Source organism: Calypte anna, chromosome 6 (assembly GCF_003957555.1).
Source record: "Calypte anna isolate BGI_N300 chromosome 6, bCalAnn1_v1.p, whole genome shotgun sequence".
In the NCBI taxonomy this organism is placed as follows: Eukaryota; Metazoa; Chordata; class Aves; order Apodiformes; family Trochilidae; genus Calypte; species Calypte anna.
In genome coordinates, this window is record NC_044252.1 from 75139 (window position 1) to 96816 (window position 21678).

Consider the following 21678-nt stretch of genomic DNA (forward strand, 5'->3'; position numbering starts at 1 on the left):
GCAGAAAGATTTGTTTGATGCATCTCTGCTCCCTTGCCGTGGGGTAGGGAAGGAAGATGCTGTCAGCTGCAGGACCTGGGGAAGCTCACTGCACCACCAGTCATCTCCCTCAGTCCATGAGGTTATCATCTCCTCTGCTGTTTGAAGTGTCCTTTAGCCAGATGAAAAGCCAGCAGAGCTAAGTTACTGGCCATCAGACTTGTTTTGTAGCCAATATTTGTAAACCAATAGCCAATACAATAAATCAGTAGCCAAGTGCTTGCAAAATGTTGTCATGTCTAGTAGTTGAATGGATTCCAATTGCATATGTGGTTGTGTGCAGTTACAGTTCTGGAGACTAAAACACAGCCACTTACCCATCTGTTGAGCATAGGAGCAGCTCAGTTCCCTCCATGCAGCACCAGCACAGCTCCTGCCAGGAGGGGAAGGGGCCTAACACCCTCCCTTCCTCTTGCCTGAGGTTGAATCCCATTGCAATGCAGCTGCCAGGAAAAAAGGGTGACAGAAGGGCAAATGGGCCCATTTGCTCATTCCAGAGATGATACATTAATATAGACTCATATTCTGTACATGTCTCTCAGTTATCAAATATTCCCTTAATGCCAGGACTACTTGACTGGGGATGGGAATTTGGGCCTAAGGCAAGCCAGGGTCTCACCAAAGTGAGACCATTTGTACGGAGCAAGAACTCCCTCCAAAGACTGCAAGAAACAATCTTGGCCCATTCCCAGGGGCAGCTGAAACACTTCCACTTCACACACAACCCACCAGCTCTTTGTGCCAAGGCTCTTACCAATAGAGTCACCTTGCCCTCCCTTGCATCTCCTCCACCACCCCGTGGCAGGGATGCATCCTTGGGCAGGATGGTGAAGAGCTGGTGAGGGAAAGCTCCAGCACGGGCTGCCTTGAGGCCACCTGCAAGGCATAGAGGACTGCTTCTACTCCCTGATTCCCTGGACTGCTTCTACGCCCTCCTTGTCCCTCTGCGCCTCCCCTTTCCACGGCCAGGCGGAAATGTAACACAAGGAGATGCAGAAGCTGCTTCCCCATTTCCTTCCTAGGACGTGGCATGTCCCCTGCTGGCATTCATGCCCCCCGAGGCTGGTGGCACGGCCCAGGATGTACCCACTGGGCACAGGGACACCTCGAGGTGCCGGGGACAGGTGGGGAGTGTGGCAAGGGGAGGCCCAGGCACTGCACGGCCCCTTCTGGGAGAAAATGGCGACCCGGCAGCTGCAAAATGTGCTGACCTCAGCATCGGGTCGGGGCCCAGAGGGGTCCCTCCTCCCCGGCAGAAGGAGCCCGTAGCGGTAAATGCGCTGCGGCCATTGTCTGGCCGGATTGGATGCTTCCATGTATTCATTTCGGTTTAATGAAGGCGCATTCCTCAGAGGAGAAATATTTACATTCAGCTTCCCAGGTGGTCACCTTCGCCCAGATGACACACAAACAGGCAGCCCCCGGCTCCCCTTCCTTCCCCATCCCAACCTCTTCAGAGGGCTCAGGGAGGAGGGGAGCCAGGGGAGGGGGACGGCGGGGGGAACACAGAAGAGAAAGGAACAAAATGCTAATAAATCAGCCAGCCAGCCCTCTTCCCCTCCCCTCTGTGGAGTCAATGGAAAGTGTCATTTCACATGCTAATCCCCCTCAGCTCTCTTCACAACACCTTTTCCGAAAAGTGTTTGGGAAAAGTCCTTGTGGCCCGTTTACAGCTCCCTGCCGCTTCGGATTCCTTCTTGTCTAAGGCTGCGGCCCCCGTGTGGGTCTCTCCCTCCAGCAGGGCTTCTTACAAAAAACATCTCAACAAAGACTTTGGAGTTCATCAGCCTCCCACTGAAATTCACAGCTGCTGAACAAACTAATCCCCTCTCTTGGCCTTTCTTCCTTTCAATGGGTTCTTGGCTTCAAAGACACTTTGGGAAAGGACTTTGTGGGGACTCACACTGCTCCCTCAATAGAAGTTAGTGCAAGCATTATCTTCAGAGCAAGTGGCTTTATAAACAAATACTACCGAACAATCTCTGCCCCTCCGGCTGCCCCAAACACACACAAGCCGAGCCAGCAGACACGATGTTAGCTGCAACAGGATTAGAGCTCTGCTCTCTGTGCCCAGGGATCCATTCCTACCACCTCCCCACCTCTTTGTCAGCCCAAAGGCCTTCCTTCTCACCCAGCAGAACACTGTGTGTGCCCACACGGGAGGACATCACGGGGAGCAGCTGCTCCCTGCAGCCCAGGAGCTGTGACCAGGTAAGAGGCAGCGCTGTCAATGCAGGAGCTATTCCCAGCGGGGTGTGTGAGGACAGACCCCACACCAGGGCACCAGGCAGGGCTTCAGACACTCAAACACCCTCACATGGGTCACCTCAACTCTCACCTCCCTCCCTTCCTGCTTTACGTACCCATAGCTTTCGGGACGGCTCTTCCTGGGGTAAGGAACTGAGCAGCAGTGGGACAAAGGGGCAATCAGAAGGGACTGGCACTGGAGGCAGGATAAACAGTCTCTGCATGAATCCATCAGAGGGAACTGCAGTCAAATGCCTCTGAGAAATACACAGAAAATCCATGCTTATTTCTCAGTGGTACAAGTGTCCTGAGCTACGAAAACTGAGGAGCAGAATTAAGCAATAACAGGCTTGTTAAATGATCCCAGAAAGCCATGACTTTCCTTATTGACTCATTCAGCAAATGTATGCCTCCAGGGCTACCTGTTCAGCATCATATCAAGCCTGCTGCTTTTGCAAATCTGCTTTCATCTCCCTGATGGGGAACAGCTGGGAAGCCAGGCAGCTTGTTAACTGCTCCCAGACCAGGCTGCAAAAGCTCTGGAAGACTCCCTTACATTTAGTGTTTGCCCCTGCCAGCAGTAGAACTCATAAAGGCTGCTTCTCCCCAAATGTGTGTCCTGTGTTCACAGTACCCCAAGAACCTTCATAAACCCCAGTCCCTTCCCAGCAATGGCCTCCCAAATCTTTCCTGTCCAAACAATCTATATTGACCTTTTCTTCTTCCTCCCGAGTCTTCCAACCCCAAGTCAGGTTACACACTCCTGCGTATTTCAGAGTTTCATGTGTGCCAGCTGGCTGGTCTGTATGTACGCACCAGCTAGCCAGCTGATAGCAAAGAGAAAATAAATATTTTTGAGATTACATTAGTATTTTTGCAGAATCTAGTCTGATTTCCTGGTTCAAGTGGTGTAATGTTGATTTCTAACAGGAGACGACCTCATCAAGGGCTCTTTGCTGACTGACATTCTTGCAATTCCCAGTGTCAAGTGTAAAATACCCCAAAACTGCTGTCAATCCTGACGGGAACCTCAGCCATCCCAGGGACCTTTTTGAGACCAATGGATGCAGGCGAGCAGTTGTAACTGAGGTGGATGATCAGGAAAAGATCAGTTCTTTGACCATGCAGCCTTAAGGCATGGGTAAGGCCTGAGGTCTCACCACACCAGAACCATTGCTGCCCACACTGGCAGAGCCCAGAATCTGGTTTTGACCCACACTGTTCCCCTTCTCTCACCAAAGCTGAGACCACAGCTCTCAGTGGGTGGCCCTGAAAACGGAAGGAAGTCCCCTGCAGCCAGAGGTGACAAGCCTATGGAAAAAAAAGCTAGTGATATCACAAAACACAGCTTTTATTTCACTGTTCTGTAATCTCTCAGTGCATCAAACTGCAGCAATAGAAACAACACAGCAGCAACAAGGAGGCACTTTGACCTGGGAAGCAGAGAACAACGTCCTCTCCCTCCCTGCTCGGATTCTGCTCCCTCCTAAGCCTCATGGTGGAGCAGGCTCATTCATTAAGTTGCTGAACCACCAGCCCACGATGGCATTTATCACCCAAGCAGCAAGCAGAGGAAGCAGGGGAAGCCTTCCACCCAGCTAGGGCCCAAGAATGACACTGCTTGGTTAGCATGAAAGAGGGTGAGAGAGAAGAAAGACACACACACACAGATGCCTTAAAATCCCATCAGCCTTCCTAGACTTCTTTCCAGGACAGATATGCTTCATTCACCAATTTTAACCCAGAGGGAATGCCACAGTGATGCAAAGCCTCAGCACAGCCGTATATTTGGGACCTGGCAGCACCACCTCCTGCAGCATGTTCCTGTCACCACAGAGTCAAGGGGCCTTTGGGACCCACCTCTGCACCTATGTCAGTGTCGGCAGAATGAATGCACCATACCTGAAAAAGTGCTGCTCAAGTCTGGGTACTCCTCTCAAGAGTAGCTTGAAAGGACTCTTTATGGGACCTGACCTTCTGCTCTTAAAGCCCACAGACTGTCTAAAAAGCCCAGTGTAGGAAACCTTTAGATAACACCAGCGGGCAAAAGGCCAGCTGTGCTAACATAAAAGAAATAGAAAAAGCCAAAATCCAGAGAGTAAGGCTTTTGGCCCAAACACAGGATGCAGCTGGCTCAGGGAGGAGCACGAGCAGTACAACCTGCTACCATTCCCACATGGAAGAGTCCCAGGAGCTGGAAGGGGGAATCAGCCTGAAACTTAAAGGGCTCAAGCCTGCAGCTTATGGAAGAAAAGATGCAATGGAGGTGGGATACAGGGTAAACAGGAGACTCAACTATGAAAAGAAAGGGCTGGGCAAAGAATAAAGAACCAAAGTTAGCCCAGAGCAACTAGGTAGCCCTAGCTGTAGCAGGATATGGGTGCAGATGGGTGAGAGGGTGAGTCAAGGATGAGAATGAAGAGAAAGGAGGAACCAGAGAAGAGATCTTCATGGCAGCCCAACAGAACAGGGACACTCCAGCTCAAGTCCTGAGGCAGCCCAGCTTTCACCCAGGCAGTTTAAACCACAGCAGGGAATAGAGCTTGAGGCTCTTCTGCTAGTCTCCTGCTACTTTGTCTCCTAAAAATAGAAAGCAGCGATCTTTGCAACCTGGACAGCCTGAAACTGAGATCCCTGGTCTGGGAAGAAGCCTCAGCCTAGTGAGAAAGAAGAGAGATAAAGAGGAGTCCCCAGGAGTCCCAGGCCCTGACTGGCTGTCTGGAGAGCAGATTGGGCCAGGCACTCTGGCCCAGCACAGTTCCAGGCACTGGCACAGACTTTGTTCTCCTGAGTCAGAGGAGTAGTCCACAACCTGCAGCACATCAACAGATGAAGGTGTCCACCAGCTCCCAGTGTGCTCTGTTCCAGCTGCTCCACACTTTACACATTCAGCTTGCCAGCAATGGTCATGAGGACTTTCAGGATGGGCATGAAACCAGACACCTCACTGAAACTGCTGCTGCTCACCACTTGTGTGTGAACCAGGAGACCCTGCTGGTAGTTCCTAGCCTCAATGCAGTGGGCAATTTCATGGAGACCCATGAGGATGGTTGGAGAGAGCTGTGGGGAGGGAGCAGAAATGAGTCAGCATGCTCAGCACTGCAACACAGCCCCCCCCCCCCCTTCACACCCATCCCACCTGTTCTCCACCTGCACAGTCAAGCACTGGCAGGAAGGACAGCCGGCTTCTTCCCTCTGTGTCTCAGCCCACAGCAAACATTAATCTAATATGCAGTCTGCATACAATGGATTCAGGTTCTAAGTTTTGGCATTAACATCCTAACATCTTGGCATTAACTGAACATCTGATGTAGTTGAGAAGGTCAAAGGTCCATGTAGCACAGAATCCTGCCTCTGTGCAGGCCTGATGTGGACACTCAGAACAAGGGTGTATGAGAAAAGGACTCCTCCCTTGACAACTATCCCTTCAGCAACTAGCATCAACAGTTTCAGAGTTTTCTAAGCTGGAGGCTACACTAGGTTCACTCACTCTACAGCCAATTGCCCATTCCTTTCTGGTACATGTTTTCATGCCAGTATACTTCCTGGGGGCAAATGGGCCATGCCAGTACCTCATTTTTTTCTTACACTATGTCTGGGCGAACATCAAGTCAGACGAGATAACGCTGGCTGGAATCAAGGTGTGTTAATAAGGTTTGGCATTCCCCTAGCTTTCTCAAGAGGGTACGTCCTGGGAACACTGGGAACAGCCACCAAGACCTACAACCCAGTGTAAAGGATCAGGGACCTGGCTGAACCACAGGGTTCATTCCATCCTTACCGTCTGCTCACGGAGCTTCTCGTACAAGCAGTCCAGCCGCTGCAGCGCATCCTCCAGCTTCCTCCGGGTTTTCTAAGTGAAACAGGCATTGATAGCTCTAGAGCCACCTCTGCCAGAACCAAGTTGTCCTTGCACAGTCCCTCCCCTCCTCTGTTCTTCCCACAGCCCCTTACAATTGAGCTGCATCTCAGCCTCTGCCCTGCAAAGACTGATACAGAATAGCCATACGCATGCTCTCTCCCCTAAACTGGAAGCTAGATTTGTCCTTTTTCCCCATGCCCCAGCCCAGGCTTCCCTCTCTTCTGCCAGTGCTTGTAGATCACAGGGCAGAGGGACTGCTTTCAAAGCTTCAGGTTATCTCCTAGAAATTGCCACAGTGGAATTTGCACAGAGCAAAAGCTGAAGCTGTTGCTGCACAGAAATTGTCTGACTCTTGGACAGCAGTTTGGGCTCAGAGCTCATACCAACAACACTAAGCAGAGGTGGTATGGAAGACTTCATGGTGTCCCTGAAGCTCTGGTTAAGACTTAGCAACCTAACATGCTGCAAACTCTGCTTTTCTTGTTCCAGTGTGGCCTGATATATTCATGCAATGTGATATGTACGCCAACTGCCTTCCAGGAACTATGGTGCAGAAATTACAGTGACTCGAACACCAAAGTTGTCCAGCCAGGACATCTCAGACTTTTCTTCTAAGTACTAAGGACAGCTGAAAACACCAGCTCTGCAGGAACTAGCAAGCCAGTGAAAAAAGATGGTGAATTAGCTGGGTCATTTCTTCTACTTTCCTCCGAGACAATAGCCAGGAGAACAGAGCCATTTATCCAGAGAAGCAATGAGAATCAGGGGATAATTGCTAGAGAACGCAACTCAATACCCAAGAGATGGACAAACCTCTGGTCTAAAGGAATGAGGCAGATGGAGAACTTCGTTATAGGACTCACTTTTCCCAACCAAAATAACAAAGCATCCATCAAACACCTATGAGGACAAAAAAGCCAAAGATCAGAGAAAGGGGGACTTACTGGATCAGTGGCGACAGCAGAGCAGCGCTGCACCAGCCCTTCATATGTGATCTTCAGAGGCTGGTGCTCAGGGGGCACCTCCTTCTTCTTGACCCTCTCCACGGGTAGCTGGTGATACTGACCGGGAGAGAAGAAGAGGAACAAGTGTAACAGAAGCATAAAGGGCTGGAGCAGGTAGATCCCCCTCCTGTAACTATGAACAGAAAGAATTTTACACCTTTGCAAACACAGAGGATACCTGGAAGCACAGAGATCTTCAGGCTGTGGTGTAGCTCCAGGCCTCTGACAGCCTGCTTGGCCTCCCTTCCTCCCTCTCCCATATGCAGCCAGGTGTCATTTTACACTCTGGCAATTCCTCTAACAGGCAGAGATGTCTTATAAAGCCTTGGGAGCAACATAAGCCCTGCAGCCTCCAAGCAATAAGAATGTCAAAAGCTGAGTTGTTTTTCTACATGACAAGGTGCTGGTGGCTGGGGAATGCTCTACTTTCCCTGGGTACCTGCAGGCTGCCTTCCTTGGGTGCTCCTGGGGGCGACTGGCCAGATTCTTGCAACCTGGACAGCTGAGGATTGATTCCTTGGGGCTCAGCAGGCAGGCTCATTACTGGAGCTGTGATGGGGGCAGGAGAAGTAAATTTCTCAGGCAACTGTCAGCAAAAGAAAAGAGAGGGAAAAAACAAAAAATGAAGAAAACCAAATCCAATGAAGGAGGGTTTGTTACACCTCTCTACAGCCAAAGTGGACTTCCTTACTAACTTGCAGAGTGCCCAGTTCTCAAGATGATATGTAACACACCCCTGGTTCTTTCAGCCCCCTGACTCAAAGCGTGGGGCCCTTCCTCTTGCATCCTAGATGAACAGTCAAAGTGACAGCAAGAAAACTCTGGAATTGTTCAATCAGACAGATCTGTTGCCCCTGAGAGCACTGCTCCTAAGAAAGCTGCCTGGGCTCTGCAGCGGCACGAGTCCTCAATGTAGAGATTAGCAGCAGTAAAGTGTCCAACAGAGCAAGTGTTGGGGAAAATCTCACAACATGGGGGGAGAATCCTCTTGCAAACACTTCATCATGCCCCTGCTAAGCCAGAGAGTCAGGACAGATTCACTCCAATGGGGCTAGATCAAAAGGAGATGGCTTTAACAAGAGGCTAATCCTGTTGTAGTGAGCACAGCCTGAAGCAGGTTCCCAGCTATGCTGCCAGGAAAAGGGGAGAAGTCTGTTACAAGCTAATGGAGAGAAGCTGGGTGGGAATGGTGCCAAAGCAGCTTCTCATCACACCTGGCAGCAGGCAGCAGTCACAGAAATGGGGTACTGAGAGCATGGCTTGCAAAAGACCTCAGCCCATAGGTCCTTCAGTTCAATCACTACATGGCAAGGAGCAGTAGGGCCACGGAGGAAGGCAGCTCAGACCACTTTCAGCAGAAGTGCCTCATCAGTTGGTATCAGCATCTGAGGTCTCATTGTGCTGAGGGGCAATGCTGCCCCCAGCTGCCAGGTGTGAAGTAAGGGTGACCTCCCCAGCCCTGATCAGAAAAGCGGTGTGGGCAAGAGATTAGATTAAAGCCCTATTTCTAGTAACAAGTGACTGTAGTCAGCCTGAGAGTTACTGAGAGCAAAATGCAGCATCACAGTTGATAACCATGTTACAATACAGCCACCCTGGAGAATGGCAATGCAAGTTGGGATGGCAAAGGGTCAAGATGGCTTACAACTCCAGTTCTAGCTATGCACCAAGTGCATAAAGAGGCAGATCATCATGGAATGAGACCCCCTGAGTGTGACAGGAAGCATTTACAGGAATGCACCTCTCACACGGAGCTCCCTAGCTAAAAGATAACAATATATACTGCAGCTGAAAGCTTACCTTTTTCTTTTGAAGGCCTCCTCTCACAGCAGAAGGATCAGTCCAAGATTCCTGAGCTGGGAGGAGAGAGAAGAAGACACAAATACCAGACTTTGAAAAAGTGGCCACAGCAACAATTCACGGTTACCTGCACGGTTTGGAACTTCCCTCAGCAAAAGGGCCCATGGCTCCAACATTCAGACCACTTCAACTGAGCATTTTCAGGCCCGAGACTGCTCTTGCTCCTCATCCTCTTTCTTAATAACATTCCTAGCACAGGCTTCATGAGGTGATGTCTGATCAGACTGAGCTGGCAGACACCCATTCCCACACAAAGTTTTTTTGCAACTACCTGAAGCTTTCTGTGATCTGCACAGGCTGCAGACATCAGCCTCTTGGTCAGGACCCACAACTGTGTGCATCAGGGTTCAGGGAGTTCCTGGGGTTCCCCAAAACAGAGTATCTAGAGCTGTGGTACCATGGTGAGGGTGTTGTGTTATGGGGGGCAAGTCCACAGCAACGCAGGTTGCTGTGAGAAAGGGAGGAAAAGTCAGGGGTGGGTTGAAATTTTCCCCTTCCAAAATCATGTTCAGAACCAAAGCTTAGCAAAAATCACTGGCATCCCAACTAGAACAGGACAGACTTAGCCAGTAAATGCCTTGGGAGCAGGGGGTGTCCCAGCAGTAGCTTCTGTAGTACCTGGCCTCCAATCTCACTCCAAGTAATTATAAACCCATCAGACAACATGACATCAAAAGACTTGCAGCCACACTTCATTCTGCAAAGGTCAAATTCAAACTGCCTTGTCTGCTGCTGTCCTGTAAGGGTAAGGGTGACTCTAGACAAAACCCTAGTGCTTCTTTGTCACCCCAGTATTAAAAACCTCAAGCCCATGAGACAGGAATAATCTGTGAGAAAGTGGCATAATTCTAAGGGGCAATATCAGAATTGCTGGAGCTCAGTGCCACACTTAATGAGCCACTGATCCTGAACTGAGCTTTAAAAATCACAGGGGAAAGATGCAAAAGGTGCTTCATTACTTTAATTACTTTTATTATTAAAATCCTGGCAGCCTCTTTTTGCCCTCCCTTTTCCCATGATTTCAAGGCTCTCTCTCTGATGAGTTTGGATCAGTAGTTTAATTAAGTTGGCACTTATTTCTAGCTTAGGGACTCTGTGCCCTAGAATTCTGCTGGCCCCCACAGAGCCTGTGGCCTAGCAGTCCTTGGCACTATTCCAACTCAGTGGCACTTGAATCCCCACAGGAAACAGCTATTTAAATTATAGTCTTTAAACCAGGCACTTAATCAACAGACAAGAGACAACAGGACCCTGCAGCATTTTGCTGAGATGAAACTCTGTCTATCTTGCCTATGCCACTTGTGAAAGGATTTCTCATCAACCCTGAAAGGAGTGTCCCATGGCAGCAGCAGTCTCCAGCAATGCCTGCCCCAGAAAAAACAAGACAGTCGTCACAGGCTGGAGTCAGGATTATCCCAGCCAGAAAGGAGATCAGCCAGTATGCTGTTGTCCTTCACCCTGTCCCTGACACTCCCCAGGAGCGTGGGATTTCTAATAGTGGAGATCTCCCTTCATAACCCTACTGAGATTGTTGTGTTCATAAGCTGTGCAGATCATGTTCAGCAATTTCCAAAGCAAGCAAGTTTGGTCTGTCAGGTTGAGAGACCTTACAGTCCCCTTTACAGGCTAAAGAAAAGTGCCCATCAAAACCAGAACAAAAGCAGGCAAGAAAGCACTCTCAATGAAGCCATATCCAGCCATTAACACGGGGGGGGTGGGGAGGTGGATGTGTTAATGCTGCCAGGAGATGAGAACTTCCCAGCAGTGAATCATCTTTAACAGGGAAGCACTGGGATCTCTTGTTTCTCTGAGGAAAGGGCAACTCCCTTTCTAGAGTCACAGTACACAAAGCAAGGCTTGCTTGTTGGTTTAAGTGGCCACTAAGTACTCAGGTTTCCCATACAAAGCTGAGATTCTCTAGATAATCTTTTGTACTAATGGTCTTTGGCACCAGCAGCAGTCACCCTGCAGACAGCCTGCTAGACTTTGAGCCTTAACCCTCTGACAGCACAGACTGGAATGTATCTACTCTCCATCATCACTGAACCTCCAGGAGAGAAATCAGTACTGAGAAATTAGCAGGCAGAAAACCTCTATGGTCCAAATTCTCCCTCATCAGATCAACTGAGATTCAAAGCCAAACCTTACTCTGTACCTGGAGCCAACAGGGCTTTTTCAGTTCTGCCTGGAGCAAGAGCCCCCAATTGCTGCTTGGGAAGCTCTACTCCATCACTGCTCATGCAGGGACCCCTCTCTTCCAAACCCTGGGAAAAGCACAAGGAAAGCCATGCGTGAGGCTGGGAGTGTGTGGAAGGGATGAATTACAAACGGTGGCCTGTTCCTTACCTAAAGAACCAAGTAAGGAAAAGGGGATGCTTCCCTGTCCTGCTGGCCTGAAGGGACACAGAGACCAAGAATGCTCCAATTCCTCCAAAACTGGAGGAAAGCAGTTTATCTGGCAGCTGGAACTCCTGCTTTCTGTACCCAAACTTATCAGTAACAGCACAGTGCCTTCATTTCACTTCCAACATCCCCAGCTGTCACTTACTCATCCTTGGGACACATACATCTACTACCCCAGCCATACAGCTCCCCAGGAATGCAAGGAAACCACAAACAGCAATGAGCATGCATACAGTAAAACGTGCACACACACCCCACAGTTCACTGGAAGCAGCAACATTGCCTCCCCCGCGGGTCTGGAGGCTTCTCTGGGTACTACCTGCATGATCCACGTGGGGATCTAGCCAAGGGAAGAAACCTGAAAATCAAGGCAAGGTGGGAAAGTCATCACCAACAGCTTTTACTCTGTGAATAATGTCCCTGGACTGCAACTCCTGATAGCTTTTCAGGATCATTTTGTCCACCTTCCGGTGGAAGAGAAACCTCATAGCCTCAGTTCCTTCAATCTTTAAATAGATGTGACTTGCAGAAGCACATGCTCAAAAAACGATTGTCAGCCTCATTGCTAGTGTTCTCCTCAGCCTGGCTGAACTTGTTCCCTGAGACAGGGAAAACAAAGAATTAACAAGGAGCAGATATGGTGACATTGTGGGAAATAGAGGGAATGCCCATCCACTGGGAACTAGAGACAACACTGCTTCCTTTTCCTTCATCATGCTGTCAAGGACATCACAGCACTTACAGGCTGGGCTGGATTCAAACTCCAGGCCCAGAGGGGGAAGGCTTCAGGTCTAAAGCACTGCACAGAGGAATACAGAAGTGACTGCCAGGCAAGCACTTCAAGGCAACAAGAAAAAAAGACAGGGAGAACCAGAGCATAGCAGCCAGAGGAATTTTATCTTGAACCTAAGCAAGGGATATCCCATGGACACAGAAGCGGGACCCTGCTCTCCCAGTATTTCAAATGCACTTCTTCTGTAAATTACAGAAGGAGGGATAAGATCAGCAAGCCTTCCACCTGGCATTCCCCAGGAACCACCACCCTCTAGGTCAGAGCAGGTGCCTCTGCAGTGGATGGCTCCTCAGGGTGCACTGGAGACCTGAAGAAAAAGCATCCTATAACAGCAGGCTGGGGGACAGAGCATCTGAACAGGCTGGATGGAGCTGTCATCATTGCTGTGTTTCCCCACCACCACAAGGCTCAGCACACGTGCCTGTAAGATTAGCCTCAGCACCTCATCCAGCCTCTTTGGTGACAGACAAGACCACAGAAGGTCCATGTCCATTATGTACTGCAAACCACATCCAGGACCATCCTGGGTACACAAGCAGCACTTACCTGTGGGAGGAGGAGGAATGCTGGCTGCTGGCAGGGGTTGAGTAGATGGAGCTCCAGGACCCCCCTGAGGGTAACCTATGTTCATGGGGGAGTTGAAAGGTAAAGTGAAACCCATAGGAGGCTGGCTTCCCATAGGGAGAGGACAAGCTGCAGGAGGCTGAGAAGATGGGACTGAGGCTGGATTGAAGAGGGCAGGTTTGGGTGGTTGAACACTGGGAGATGTTACAGGCATGGACTGTCCTGGCAGAGAAGGCTGGCTGGGGAAGGGAGCAGCACCAACAGGCCCAAGTCCCACTGGTCCAAATGGCTGAGACTGTGACACAGCTACAAATGAGAAAGAGAATGTATCAACATCACTTGTTTCATGTGCAAAGTACTCCTGATGCTCTCCTTCATACTAGTGAGCTTGCCCTTCCCCAAGACATACCCTAGAACAACCATGCCAGGTGTATCCCCCCATAACCCAGGCTACACCAGTCCAACTCTGCCTCAAAGGCAGCTATGGCTCCTCCACCCCTATATGTGCTGGATATCAGTGGATGTGCAGGAACAGTTGCTGGAACTCAATGTGTCAGAAGCACTGAGAAGCCTCTCAAGCAGCTGACTTTGCAAGTACAACAGATCTGTGAGGACTAAAGTAAAGCCACCATCCATCCATGACTACCAGACAATGCTTACCTGGCCCTGCAATGGTTGCTGGAGCCAAGCCCAAGTTGTACTGTGGGTATGGTGGCCCTCTGGAATAGACACCTGTTTGTGGACCTGTGGCTGCCTGGGGAGAGGCAACGTGGTGAGGTGTTCCAGACATGGCTGGCACTGGCTGAGGTGTGAAGAGGGAAGGCACTGAAGACTGAGGAGGTGCTGAAGGGGCAAAGGGTGACTGATAGTTGGGCTGCAATTAAAAAAAACAAATAACTTGCAAATGGCTGACACGTGTGCCTACACATACAAGCAGTGGCGCTTTCTATCCCTGTCACTTCTCAGGCAAGAGAAGATGCTGCTGCTGACACTGCCCTGGATGGGTTGGATTAAAGGCCTTTCCCACCACATAACTTGCTCAACAGCTCTCAGAAGGCTTAATGCTGAGGAGACAGTTCCCATACAGTGACTTCCTGGAAGCACTACCAGAGGAAATAATGCAGGAACAACCAGGAAGTAATGCAGGCTGGATTTTCTGATCAGTTTTCTTGAGCAAGAACTGATGTAAGGCCAGACTACACTAATTTAAGTGAGAGATGAGGGATAGGCATAGAAGAGTGAACCATAGACCACGTTTCCCCTCAGTATGTGAGAACTCAGTGGATCACTACACTTGCCATGGTTGCTTCCAGTCACCACATGTGGGATGTGGCTTTGTGACAAGATGCCAGATAGCCTGATTCTGGATTATTACAGAGCTTGTGTTTACTCCAGTGAAGGCCATCACTGATGAACTGCTCAGTGCCTGCAATCTGTGTCATCTCATATCACTTCATATGCCTTCCATAACCCAGTAAGCCTCCCTCCCTTTTTCCAAGCCATGAACACCTGAGTTTAAGGCATACCTTCTCTGGATGTCTGGGACCTGTTTTGTGAGCTGTTCTTTCAGGAGCACATCCACCCTTGGCTGCTGGAGATGTGTGCTTAATGACACCCACATTGACACGAGTGTAAGGAAAAGGAGGTGGCTGCTGATCACCAACGTTCTCTCCTTGAGCATGGAAAAGGCGGTCTCGGAGCTGTTCCATTGGGAGCTGAAACAAACTGTGCTTTAGGAGAAGAGCCTTGAGAGCCTTGGATGCAAGCTGCTGTGGAGGTCTGCAAACCCTGATCCAGAGCACTGAGTACCAGCCTGAAAAACTAAACATTTCCCCAAAAGCCACTAGGAAAAAAAACCCCATAGAACTGTGAGTGACTGTCTGGAACATCACCGCCACACTCCTGGGCTGATGAAGTCTCACTGATCCTTCCTCCAGTCTTGGGCACTAGACAGATTTGTTTCAAACTAGAAGGTGATCTCCCCATTCCTTTCTTCTACCAGTTAGTTTCAGGAGTAGGTGCAGCCTCCATGGAGATGTGCTTCACAGTGCTGTTCCCCAGGAACCACTTGACAGTTCTACAGCTCCCTCCCTTTTCCTTGAATCAAAGGCATTACAAAGAAAAAGCAAAAGAAGACAAAAGCTGTGTCCTAGAAAAAAACCTCACACCCCTACTCTCAAGCTACTATAATTGAGGTGAAACCTTAAGTCCTGATTCCTGATTCTGTATGAGTACTCTCATACAGAGTACTGTTTTTCCCCATATACTACTCCTTCCCACAGCAGCTTGTTTCTCACTCACCTCTTTAGAGCTGCTGGGTAGGTAGGACATTGCAGCTGCCAAGCATCCTTGTGATGCCAGGAGACTGGCATATTGTGTGATTTGTTCTGCCAAGACAGGGCCTGGTGCTGGTCCTGCTGTGCCTTGAAGCATCTCAACGGACCTACTCAGCACCATCACCTTCTCTATGAGATCCTGAATAAGCCAAAGGGAAAGAGAAATTGTAATGGTTAAAAAAAAAAATAGAAAAAGTAATGTGTAGACCTGCAGAGTGATATATGCATCACAGGCTGATAAACTGGAGAAGGACAGTTTCAAATACAACCAGGAAAGCTGAAAATGCCATTTTGTTGCTGTTACTTGCTAGCAGGGTTGCAAAACCATGAAACTCTGCAGCAAAGGGAATATCTGCAGGTACCTGAGTGTAACCAGTGACATGGCAGGGGTTTCTGACTTTGACAGAACTGGTTTAAGAGTAACAGGTAGGTAACAACACTGACTCAGATGTCCTGATTCATCTGCAAGCTGTAACTTCCCAAGCATGATCACTCTACTTGCAGTGGGAATAATATAGTCTAGAATTTACTGTGCCAGAGGCTGTTCTGAAGGTACAGCCAGGTAACTGGAGCAGAGCAGTTAGACATGATAAGTACAGCAGCAAATGTACTCCCAGGCAACTACCAGTAAGAAAACAGGTACCATCTCCTGTCCATGGCTGGATTTATATGAAATGTAATCACTCCTTTCCATCCTTTCACAAGTCTCCTGCAGATGTAAACCTGTAAGGCTAGAGGGAGATACCTTGCTGGCTACAAACAGGTCTGCACTGTTTGCTGGAAGCCAGGTACTCTGCTTGAGAGGATAATGCACACAGATCAGGGCTTCCAGGCTGGCCCAGAGAGGAGTCAAACCAACATTACAGCACCTGTACCTGCAGGGCAAGGGGTGACGAAGTCTCATGGTTTTTTACCCAGCACTCCACCAACCTCTCCACATTGCCTGATGAGATGTAGCAGAGGCAGGCATCACTGCACAGGGCTGCATCTCCCTCTGACTCTAGGCGGGCACCCAGCATGTCTGGAGAGGAAGAAACACAGCAAAAATTTAACACACTCTCTCTCTGAAGAGTTCACTAACTCAAACGTTAAAACTCATCTCTTAGCAATCCCACTCTGGCCTGGCATGAAAAGGTTTTGGATCTGCACCTAATTCTTGGATAGCACAGGGATATGGGTGTCACTAAGGAATCCAAAAGCCAATTTTTTTTACATGCTGCTGGTTGAGGTGACAGGAAGTATCAGCATTTATACTTTACACTATACACTATGACTCTCAGATACAGTGTGCACATCTCATTCACCTAACTCAACAGTTCACATTTTTTATAAGGTCCAGATAGCTGTAATGAGTAAGGAGTGCTTTCCTTCCTAAACAGGATCCACTTCCTTCTGTAAACAGTCCAGAGGTGCTCTCCTCTAAGGAAAATTGTATGAAAACATGGTACACTGCATACCACAGAGCTGGGTATAGTCCTCATGCTTTGAGTATGTCAGCAAGATGGCCAGAGCCTCCTTCCAGCTCTGTAGATCACACGTGCGAACAATATCTTGCCAGTTCTGCTGCACAATGGAGGAAAGCAGCTGCAAGGGAAGCAGGAGGCCTGTCAGTCACTGAAGATGAAGATAAGCTGACTGCTTAAGCAAGGGTACCCACAGGGATAGCTCATTTTCAGACATGCTTCCCATTTTGCAGCAACAACTTCGGCATCCCGGTTTTAACAGTAATTGGAACCCAGTGTCTCTAAAGAAAGCAAAAAAGCCCAACAAAACACAAACAGCTGCACTAGATGAGACTAAAGATTCAGCTAATACAAATCCTGTTTCAGAGCAGCTGGTGTCAGTGACTGGGAACATAGTGTTAGGATATTCCAACCCCTGTTAACACATCTTCATTTTTCAACTAATAAGCTAGGACCCCGCTAGCTGTGCTGTAAAGGGGCAGCATGCCCACATGTTACAAGCATTGGAAGTTGAGGAAGAAACCATTAGATTAAAATAAAACAAAAAAACCCCCAAACAAAAACAGACCCCAAAAAACTCAAAAAGGAACAAAGAACACAGACATTCTGGGTGTGCAATGTGAAGTTGTCATAAAATTACCAAGAGATCAAAGGTCTATCCAACAGGAGATGCAGAGATTCTGCATTTTATTTCCTGCCAATGCATTTCCACATACATTCAAACTTTTGCCAAGATGTTGCACACCTGGAGCTGTGCTGAGCAGGGACACAGAGCTGTCACTTACCAGGGAGAGTTTTGTCTGACGCTTGGCAAAGTAGCGTTTCTGGGTCTCCTTGAGGAGATTCTCTCCCCCAGCTATAGCCAAGATGATGGCATCTGCAAAGCGCTCTGCCCTCATGCACAGCTCCACTGCACCCTCAAAGTTCCCCAAGAGGAGGGCCTGGCTGATCAGTCCATCTGTATCTAGAGACAAGAAGCAGAGTTAACACACAGGGGCATCATCCAGATGCATTCATGATGCTCATTTTAAAAAGCAGGCAGTAAAAAAAAAACAATAATACATTGAGGCCCAGCTAGAAGAAGAATTGAAAATTCAAATCAGGTTTTGCACTTTGAAAAAAACCACTGACTTGACAGCAAGTCTTCTAGCATCTAAAAGATTATTCTAGATTTTTAATGGGCTTCTTATCTGAAGAGTTCCTTGCATGATGCAGAGATGCTGCATGACACAGGGAGGGGTCATGTGTTTTTAGAGTATTCATCTGCTGGAGTGGACCACATTCTACCTGGTATCTCTACTTTCCTGTTTTTCCCTCCTCTCCCCTTTTCCTAAGTTGGCAGAAACACATTTCATGTAACATACCTTCTGTGACAGGAATCTCCAATGTGCTCATATTCTGAGGGATAAGGCTGTCAAAAAAGGTTGAAGAGGTGGAAACAGCAGCTCCATCATCACTGGAATTTATCAAAAGCTGTGCAAGGAGTGCAAGAGGTTAATTAATTCACTGAACACACACATCTGCCCAAAACAGTTTATTGTATTACAGAAGGGGATTGGGCTACTCTCCATTTGGTTGAGCATGTGAGTGTTTAAGGTTTGCAAAGAAGATTAATAGTTTGAGGACAGCAGTTTTAGATACCTCAGAGGAGCAAAATAATGTACAGTGCATGGTGAAGCAGGCCTTGGAAGGCATCTGAAGACAGACAACACAAAAATCACGTGAGCATGCATGTCAAAGGATAGAGGTGAAAAAGAAAGAAATGCAAAAGAAAGAAAGACCATAGGAGAAGTTTCACAGAGGAAATCCAGAACCGGACCATGAAGCTAAGCTGGGGTGATGCTAATTCTATCACTGAAGAAATCAGCACAGGTAAAGCAAGCCTTCTTGCAGTGTTAACACAGAGGAGTCCATTTTCCTCATTCAGTGTTTTGTTTTAAAGCCAGCAGGGACTACTATGATAATTTAATCTGACCCTACGAGTGTCTGAAAGGCCTGTGAATCACCCTCTGCAGTGCCTCCATGGAGCCCAACAACTTGGGGATGGAATTAAACCTTCCATCCTGCCCTCCACTCATCTCCCAGTCTGGCAAAGTGTCCAGGACGTACCTGATCTGCCTGTGCAGCACTTGTCTCATCTGCCTCAGGAAGTGGCTGTTTATCTGGGATCCCATTACTCAAACATGAAGCAATCTGGAAAAGCAACAGACATCCACGGAGTGAAGCCCCCAGTGAAGCTAAACACCAGTGCAGCAAAGCTGCCAAGTGACTCACAAGTCCCAGTCACAATTTACCCAGCTCTTTCACCTGGTTGAAAGGTTCCACCTCTCCCTATTCCTGGTCAGCTGCCTATCAGGGGTTATTTATCTTTATTCTTCTCAGAGGATTGTCCATGCTGCTGAAATAGTTTCGTCCTCTGCAGCTCTATCAGTGCTCTGCCAGACTGTCTGCATGTGTCACCTTCCTCCTGGCTGAGGACCCCCCTGAGTCACAGAGAGCTGGATGCTGGAAGCTCTCACAACTGTGCTGCTTTTACACACTTCCCAGAGCACCAATAAGCAACCAGGCTCAAGATTTCTTTGGTTTGACCCACTTCATCTACAGTTCTACACATTTGCTTTTTAATGGGGAACAGAGGTGCCTCAGATGAACTTCATAGTTTCATCTTTCGTGTGCTGTGCAGTCACTCACTTATTCACAGCTGGGACTCTATAACTCTCCTGCAGCAGCTTTAGTCCAGCAAAGGTTTCCCTCTGTAGGAAAGACCCTTTACCTTTTTTTGCAGTTCCTCTTTACTGTAGCCCAGCAGCCTGAGGAGCTTAGTCCTGGAATCCTGCTCCAGATTCACCTGAGTTGAAAATGACATTGAAAAAGACAAGAAAATGTGTAAAATCCAAGACATCTCAACTATGACACTTCACCTAATGACTACTGTGGGAAAATCTATGGAATTTCTTTTATAATAATGATAAAAGGGTGAAATTCAAGTTTGTCACATAGTTACAACTGAGGTACAACTGCATATCAGGGTTATGACAGTATGCATACTCAGTGCACTTGGTCATTGTTTCCCTGGATGGTCTAGGAACTGCCAACCTAATTTCTGCACAGAGACAAGGGACTGATGTATGTCCAGATGAAAATGAGACAAGGTGGATGCCTGAACTCCTAGCAGGCTTCTCACCTGTTAGTTACCTAATTGTTGCAGAAGCTCACTGGGTGGGATTTCAGGCAGTTCCAGCACACAGCCTAAGTGATAGGCACTGTTTATATCCTTTAATGTGTGACTAACAATCCTCAATGACAATCTGTCTGCCTCAGGAAGTCCCAGGCTGTTCCTACCACAGAACTGACCAAACTGCACAGATAAGATACTTGTAAACAGTCAGGAGAAACTGTTCTTGCAGATGCAGAAATGGTCATGCAGGACAGTCCTTTGTACAGAAGCTTGGTTTGTATTTTAAGACAATCAGTAGTAATAGGTCATTACCAAACTCTTCTGTACTAAATTATCAATTAAATCAATCCTGTGTAGGGCTACAGTCAGGACCATAATGAACACATTCCACCCCAGGACCACTAAAGAACTGACCTCTGTGTATCACCACAGACATCCTACCTTCAAGAAGTTCCAAAGGTTCTCATCAAATGGCAACTTGGCTGTCTGGATCTTGCCCTGGCAGTAGTCCAGGAGGTTCCCTGACTGCAAAGCCATCTGCAGTTCTCTGGATCGGAGCAGGAATTCAGTTTCAGTAGTGACTTGGCTGATGAATACCTGGTGTGGGTGAGCTTGCTGCATTTGCTGTCCAGCTTTGGCAAGACCAAAGGAAATAAGTTTCCCTCCAAACTGAGAAAGACAGAGGGAGATAAAGGAAACATTCTTATAAACTAAAGTAAAGGCAACTCAGTTAGCTTTCTGTTCAGCAAGGTGGACTCAAGGTCCAGCTGTGATCACAAGGAACCTCTACAGTTTAACATGGGAGGGACACTGAGTTCAGATCACAAGCCCTTCAGCAGAAGGCAAATAAACACAGCACTTGTGGATGTGCTACCAGGCCTAGAGAACTGCAAATGCCAGAGGGGCACAGAGGAAAAGTACCATCTGGAACTGCTTGTTCTTTCTGGACACAGAGAAACAGGCTGCAATGACAAAAACTACCATGTGAGTGGCAGGCACTAAACAGACAGAGAACAAGTCAGGCCACTGGCTAATAGAACAATTCACCCTTTTCATTTAGGAGCAAAGGGGTCAAGAAAATATATGGATAAGAAGGAGAAAAATGGATGAGAATGGGAACACACATCACAGCCTAATAGGACAGCTTTTATGAATCTTCCTTTGCTTTCTTAACTCTTATCTCCCATTCTCTCCTAGTAGACTCTTGCTGGAGATTTGTCTGAATATCGAGCAAAAGAGCTTTGCTTCATGGGACAACACCTTAAACAACCATTAAAACAATCAGCCACAGGAAAACTGTCCTGGTTTGGGCCAGGATAAAGGTGATTTTCTGTCTTGTACTTTTGCTTTCAGCTAAGTCTCTTGTAAGTAGTTGCACTTGATGAAATTGACAGCAAGTTTCTCAGTCCGTGTCTGCTTCTAGGACTGATAACACTGGCTGTTTATAGGTACTGCTCCAGAGTGGTGTGCAGAGCCAAGGCCACTGCTCAGCTCTGAGGAAAACTTTGACCCTGCAGAAGGAAGAAAGAGGTCCCACCTGCAGCCCCCCTTTGGGGAGGAACGGACAAGAGAGATGCCGGAACTGACCGCACAGAGTGTTCCATCCCATACAGCTCCTACTCGGTATCAATTGGAGGCATCACGAGGGCCAAGCCATGCTTTCCTGCTTCCAGCTTCCGGCTGCCGGCTGCCCTTCCTGCCTTTTCCTGCTTCCCTTCCTCCCCCCGGCATCCTGGAAGGATTCCGTCCGTTCCTCTGCCTGTGCTCCTGATCCGTGCCAGCCCATAGCTGTGTGTGTTCCTGCCTCCAGCTCCCGACTGCTCCCGACTCCAGGATTCCAGCCTGGACTTTCCCAGGGCTGCCCTGCAGCCTCGCTGGGGACGTGAGAGTTACTGGGAGGAGGGGGGAGGCACGTGGTTTCCATTTTCC

At 48.4% G+C, this 21678-nt stretch overlaps 1 protein-coding gene across 9 annotated transcripts in view; it reads right to left on the reverse strand.

Moving 5' to 3' along the window:
* Nucleotides 1-3623: 3623 nt before the first annotated feature.
* Nucleotides 3624-21678, reverse strand: part of SEC31B (SEC31 homolog B, COPII coat complex component) — a 30435-nt gene continuing 12380 nt past the window's right edge. For 4 of the 9 annotated variants that reach the window (XM_030453570.1, XM_030453572.1, XM_030453573.1 and 1 more), the window contains exons 11-26: nt 20191-20418; nt 19345-19419; nt 18681-18764; nt 17936-18044; nt 17357-17535; nt 16566-16692; nt 15978-16129; nt 15074-15247; nt 14299-14487; nt 13433-13646; nt 12755-13078; nt 8953-9008; nt 7592-7738; nt 7093-7209; nt 6068-6139; nt 3624-5346 (exon numbers count right to left, since the gene is read on the reverse strand). In XM_030453570.1, the coding sequence (XP_030309430.1) occupies nt 5167-5346; nt 6068-6139; nt 7093-7209; nt 7592-7738; nt 8953-9008; nt 12755-13078; nt 13433-13646; nt 14299-14487; nt 15074-15247; nt 15978-16129; nt 16566-16692; nt 17357-17535; nt 17936-18044; nt 18681-18764; nt 19345-19419; nt 20191-20418 (2427 nt within the window). In that variant the 3' untranslated portion in view covers nt 3624-5166. Of the gene's footprint in view, nt 5347-6067; nt 6140-7092; nt 7210-7591; nt 7739-8952; nt 9009-10791; nt 11774-11805; nt 12516-12754; nt 13079-13432; nt 13647-14298; nt 14488-15073; nt 15248-15977; nt 16130-16565; nt 16693-17356; nt 17536-17935; nt 18045-18680; nt 18765-19344; nt 19420-20190; nt 20419-21678 lie in introns of those variants that run through there. The other 5 variants (XM_030453571.1, XM_030453575.1, XM_030453576.1 and 2 more) reach the window with 4 other exon arrangements.